Below are 6040 nucleotides of genomic sequence, written 5' to 3'. Positions count from 1 at the left end.
TACAAAGTCTCTTCTAACTTCAGGTGGCCATTCAAGCTAGTGGATTATGCTTTATATCTACTCCATTTAAAAGAAAAAGCACTAAATTAGAAAGCAATTCCTCGGGTCAGTAGTTTTTCAAACTGTAGATGACTAGTGGAATGATTAAAAATGCAAATTCCTAGGTAACAATGGGGGAGGGTTCTTAATTTACTTTTCCAGTAAACACCCAACTGCATTTGATGCAATGTATGTATAGAACACTTGGAAAGCTGTTTGCACGCTAAAAAAAAATGACTCCATTTCTATACCGACGATGTCCTATCAGTGGGTATCTCAGTTTTTGATGAATAAAACTAATTAGTCAAAGTTTTTGTGGGTTATAAATCCTGAAAACCCTACAAAGAATAAGAAACTCTGCCCAATTTTTCCACATTGTAATCTCTCTTAGACCATCAGGGTTAAATCTGAGAGTATTAGAATCGCAACACTCAGAATCCCAAAGTTGAAGCTTAGAGTAAATCATTTCTAAATTAATTTAACCTTGTGTTTTCTGGAGAAAGTTTAGAGGACTCTGAAGGTCTTTACAGTAATGTCTTGGTTACGAGGCTGTATATTTCCTTGAGAGCTGATTTTAAAAAAACAAAACAAGACAACTGTACTAGGAGAAGACCTAAAGAGGAGCCCCAGAAACAGGAAGCAAGATTAAACAGTGACAGGTAAATCATTTCCTAGACTTCCGGTGATTCTTGGCAGCAAGAGGTTGTGCTTTGGAAGAAAAAAAATTCCTCATCCACAAAGTGACTCATTAATGAAGTGACTTATTGTAAGTAAGAAACCCTAGTATTTCTCGAGATGGGCTGTAGCAGCCTGCAGTGTATTTGCTCCCAAAAGACAAATGCAAACACGGGGACTTCTTGCCATGTTGCATCTTTTTTCCCAAAGTAAAATTTAACCAATTTTCTGGATAATTTGATTAAATAAGACAGGGCCTCTCAATTGGCTTCCCTGGACTTGAATTATGAGGCCTAGATTGGATGCAATTTCATGATATCCAATACCTGAATCAAAACAGGTTATAATTTCCGTGTCTTTCCTAACATGAGTTTTTGGTATCATGGTGATAAACTTGAGTCTGAAACCAAAAGACTGGAAAAAATATAACCATAATCAGCTAAGTGAAGAAAACATTTTTGCCTCAATTACAAGCATTGATCTGTGTATACTGCATGCCTGACACAGAGGACATTCAATAAATGTTGAACTAAACTCGTTTTTCTGGTCTTGAATTAGCCTCATGGCTCTTCTTAATACTTAATTCTGTATATAAAGAAAAAAATCTAATTGTTAATCTTTTAGGGAAGTCTCCTGGATGAAGTTTAAGATTTAAAGGAAAAAAACCCCTGCAAAACAAAGAGAAGCCAACAAATCTGTAAAAGGCAAGAACGGAACAATGATATGGCCAAAACAAGCACTCGAGATTAATACAGGTGAGTCAAATGCTCGGTTATTTCCCTTCTGATTACTAGAATTATCTCTGAGGAAAAAAAAAAAAATCAGTGAATCTCCTCTTTGAACAGTTTATAGATAAGTGAAACTATTTCATGGGAATGGCAGTCTTAACATAAAATGTGGTCTCTTTCACTTCAAAAATCAAAAACAAAGCAAAGGTAAAATAAGACAAAACAGCTCAGTTTAATTTCAAACGTTAATATATTTTCTATTTTATATTGAACATATGCATCTGTAACCCCTCATTTGCAGCAACTATCACATCCTCATAAAAGGGGCAAAATTTGTAAGATGCCTCTTAAAATAAATATTCTTTTTTATAAAATAATAAAACTTCAAATAAATATTCTTTACACTAAACAATATGTTGAAAAAATTAGAAAATAAAGGTTGAATTTTACTGTAACTGTACAATATACATGAAGTCCAAAGGGAAATCAGAGTCTTACAATAAAGGCTTTTCTGTAAGGCAAAATACAATCTAAAAACATACTGATTGATTCACATTCTTCCGAATGTACAACATATTAGTATAATATTTTGTGACTGTGCCACATAGCATGGCACAACATGTTTTTCACAGTTGCAAATATTATTGTATATACAAAAATATAGCACATTATCTCTGGAGAAAACAATGGAAAAAAAAAGTCATCTGCTAATTTACAAATTTTGCAAGTACTATTCACAAACAAAAAACTTTGCCTGGGAGTGTCTGTTGTTTTAGCTTATGCAACACGTGGGTCCCCAAGTTCTGTATCCCATCCCTTGAGCTCCATTAGCTGAGTCCTAACAAGCGGATCAGTTAAAACGGCACATGGACAAAAAGCGGTTCACTGCAAACATCGAAGGCTATCCCGACCCTCTATTAACAGTGCCAAGATTCTGTTTAGTCGGTTGCATATGCGTTAAGAAAAAAAAAAAAAAGAAAAAGAAAAAAGACAATCCTTATTACTGTCATATTCCTGATTAATGGTGCTATGTTGGTTTTTCAAAGTTCCTGGGTGGGACCGTGGGAACTTTGCAACAAACCGTGTTTGAGTTTTTACAGCGGCATCCAGGCCGGTTAACCCGGTCATAACACCCCTGGCACAATTTAAGGCAACCCTTGGCGGGAAGATAACACCATAAACAAGGCAGAAAGAGGGACATGACGCCCATGGCAGACCAGCGTGTACAACAGTGAGACTGGCTGCAGGAGCACGGGTTGTCCGCACAGTTATCCTCGTCATCATTAGAACAGTGATAGAAGAGACCTTTCACACAGCACACACAAGTCCCATAGTCAATCACGTTTTGGGCTGAGCAAAGGCACTGCTTGTCGCAGATCCAGTCTGATGGCAGAGGCCTAGGATAGGTGCACTCCTTACATTTGCACTTGCCACAGTCCTCACACCTGTAGGCGTGCAAGCCCAAATCCTCCTTGCTCAGCGGCTTAAGCTCACCTGGCTTGAGCTCCGATTTGGGCTGCACGCGGATTATCCCATCAGCAACGGGCCCCGAGGAGAAAGATGGTCCCAACAGTCTCTGTTCAGAGGAACTGCTGCTGGTACTTGTCCTCGTACTGCTCCGAGACCCCGAACTGACTGTGCTGATGGACCTGGACAGAGAGGCTCGTGCGGAAGAATGGACCTGTGGGTGCTGGAGCCTGGGGGGCTGGCGGTGCTCGGGCAGACCGTGGAGCCTCTCGTGTTTGTGCTGAGTGGAGGGGCGAGGAGCAGGCTTGAGCCCAGGTCTCGGGACCACAGTAGGCCCCTCTGTGTACTCATTGGTGTTTCGGATGGCTCTGATCTGATCCAGAGACAGCACGTGTACCTGCTGGGTGAGGGCATCTCGGGGGTCGGGCTCCCCGCGCTGCCTGCCACCGTCACGGGGCGCCTGCAGCAAGGACTGCGACCCGCTGCCACTGTGAGCTCTGGCCTCCATCAGGTCTTGGAAGTGTGGTCACTCCAGCGGGCTTAGAACACATCTGAATTCCTGCGGAAACCAAGAGGAAAGAGCTGGTTTACACTCCAGGATACTTCCCACTCTCCGCCTACCTGGATTAACTCTTGGCTTTCCACTCCCCTAGAGAAAGAGGGCTTGAGATGGAGTGGCTATGGAAGGGATCAGAATAGCCGTATGATCACTGCCATATCAAAAAGTGCAGGTTATGGCCCGGCACTGACAATTCTCTAATCCTGTGTTGTGTAGTAACACAAAGCTGATCTTTGTTTCAGTCACATAGGCAATGATTCCTTATTCAAATAGACATAAAACTGCAAGGTTCAGGTTCAAAGTAAAGACTGCAAGAAAATAACGTTAGAACAGAACATTCCCGCCGACATATGTGAAAGTTGAATACTTTTTCAGAATTGGAAATGGGTTTTTAAGTTTGTCGTGGTCACTTTTGCCTTAAACATTAATAAATACAGCCTAGAAATTCTTTCTGGGTTCTTACTTTGCTTTTACATCAGATACTTTTAACTATGACTATCCAGTATTCGGGAACTGTTTAGAATACCATAGAATGAAGGTGACTTGCAAAAAAGAAAATATTCGCCCCCCAAGGAAGTTATAAATTTTACAAGAGTCATGCATTATTAACTATACAGTAGCAAAAGTTATAAATTAAAAACAAATCCATTCAAATCCTGTTTGCCGCCAGGAACACAAGAAAGCAAACTTACACAGTCATCAACGAGAAGACGAACTTATTTCAACTTCTAAACAACTGGAGGATCAAATATTTTACAGCCTGATAGACGAGGAGAACGCCTTAAATTCTGTAGCTAACAGATTGTTCTCTCTGTTTTAGAAATAAATTATGTAAAAACTCTTAATTGCTTTGCCCGTTTCCAAAACCTTAACAGTTCAGAACAAAAACCGGCTAGTGATAACAGGAAGTGTTTCAAAATTCGTGTCACGTCTCAAATCTATCATTCTGACAAGTAATTGCAATCCCTCTGTAAATTTCAAAACGATTATCTCCTTTGCCAAGTCCACAATGAACAAAAACGGGCAAAAGTGGACCTTTATCCAATCTCCGAGTTTTATACAAGAGAGACACAGGCAGGTGACACACGCCTCCCAATTCAGAACAAGGCAGAGCTGGAAACCGGATCTCACTTCCAACAGAAAGGCAGACGAGACAACGTTGATCTTTGCTTTCACTGCGTTTATCGGCTCTATCGGCGTCCCAACACCGTCCCCAGCAGGTGGGACACAGTCGGAGCCCCGGGGGACTTTTCTCCGGGGAGACTGACGCAGCCCAGGGGCTAAACTGCCCTCCCCTTGCACACAATCCCAAGACTGCTAAGCAGGCGGGGGATTGGGGGGGGGGGGTGCCGGCGCCTCCCTAGGGGACGTGCCTTGAAACTCTGGAGCACACTTCCCCCTCCCTACCTCCGGGCTAAAATATACCCACCCCAGAGAACTACTATCTTTCGGGGGGAGCCACTCCATCCCCACGCAGAGGTCGTGCAGCCCACCGCAGGGCGTTCTGGCGAAAGCCCTTGAGTGTCAGGCACAGGTTTCGAGCCCTGCCGCCGAAAGCCCCGACTTAGACACTGCGGGGACAGAGGTCTCACTCACGTACGCTGGGCAACTCCACCACGCACTGACCGAAGCGGCACTGCCTGCAATCCGCACACTCATCTCCTTTTGGGTGGAGAGAAAAAGTGAAAGGAAAATTGCTTTTTATAAAGATGGGCAAGTCCCAGGGCCTCACTGAACAAGTCGGGTGTGCAGGACGCGGATCCCAGAGCTGAAAACTTTTCGCGCAGATTTGCTTGCAGTGGAAAGCAGCATCTTCGGTTGGGGGCTGGGAGGGATTTATTATTTTTAACAGAAATGTTTGCTGCCCNAGAAACCCCCATTAAGAACCGTGTGTGATCAGACTAAGGATTAAGGGGAAAGGACTTCAGCACAGGGTGGGGCAAGCACAGAAATCGCTTTGTAAAAACGCACAAGATCCCGAACTCAAAGCAGCAGCAGCGACTAAAAAGTAGATCAGCCCTTCAAAGGAAATCAAACTACCCTCTTCTGCTACCTATTTTCAGGTAATGGAAAACGATCGCGACCGCTTGATGACTTTCTTCCTGTGCTAGGTCAGCCTAAGCTTCCAAAAATAAAAAAAAAGCGTGACCCAGGCCGACCACAGAGAACGGAAAAAAGAAAGAGCTGCACCGCCGAACCGTAGCCCCGGCGTCCGGCCGGGCGACGTTCCCACCAGCACCCGGCTAGCCTCGGTGCCGGGCACCCTGCCCAGTCTTCACTCGCGGGGTCTCGCTGCCCCCGTGAGGCGAGAGACCCGCGCGTCCTCGGTCCCGCTGGCGCCCCTGCCTCCGCACAGCCTCACCCAGGACTTGCCTTTCCCGGAGAGGAACAGGTTAGAAATGCGGGCGCCTACAACGGGGACCTGGGAAACACAAAGTGTTTCCCCCTCCCTCTCCCGCTCTCTGCGCCGAAATCGCGGCCACTGTAGGGCCAGCAGCCGACTCGCGACGAGCCGTCCGCCACCCCAACCCCCCAGACCGCGGGCGCGTGGGGTCCCGGGGCCGGGGACCCC

The 6040-nt window shown here is 44.8% G+C and overlaps 1 protein-coding gene across 1 annotated transcript in view; it reads right to left on the bottom strand.

Moving 5' to 3' along the window:
* Positions 1–1673: 1673 nt before the first annotated feature.
* The window catches only part of SPRY2 (sprouty RTK signaling antagonist 2), a 4809-nt gene continuing 442 nt past the window's right edge, over positions 1674–6040 (bottom strand). The window contains exon 2 of the mRNA XM_077750074.1: positions 1674–3468. Within this exon, the coding sequence (XP_077606200.1) occupies positions 2470–3417 (948 nt within the window). The 5' untranslated portion in view covers positions 3418–3468 and the 3' untranslated portion in view covers positions 1674–2469. The remainder of the gene's footprint in view (positions 3469–6040) is intronic.

This window comes from Crocuta crocuta, unplaced genomic scaffold (genome assembly GCF_008692635.1).
Source record: "Crocuta crocuta isolate KB4526 unplaced genomic scaffold, BGI_CrCroc_1.0 scaffold189, whole genome shotgun sequence".
NCBI lineage: Eukaryota > Metazoa > Chordata > Mammalia > Carnivora > Hyaenidae > Crocuta > Crocuta crocuta.
Note: the sequence above shows the minus strand (reverse complement) of the source record. Positions and strands in the feature narration are given on the sequence as shown.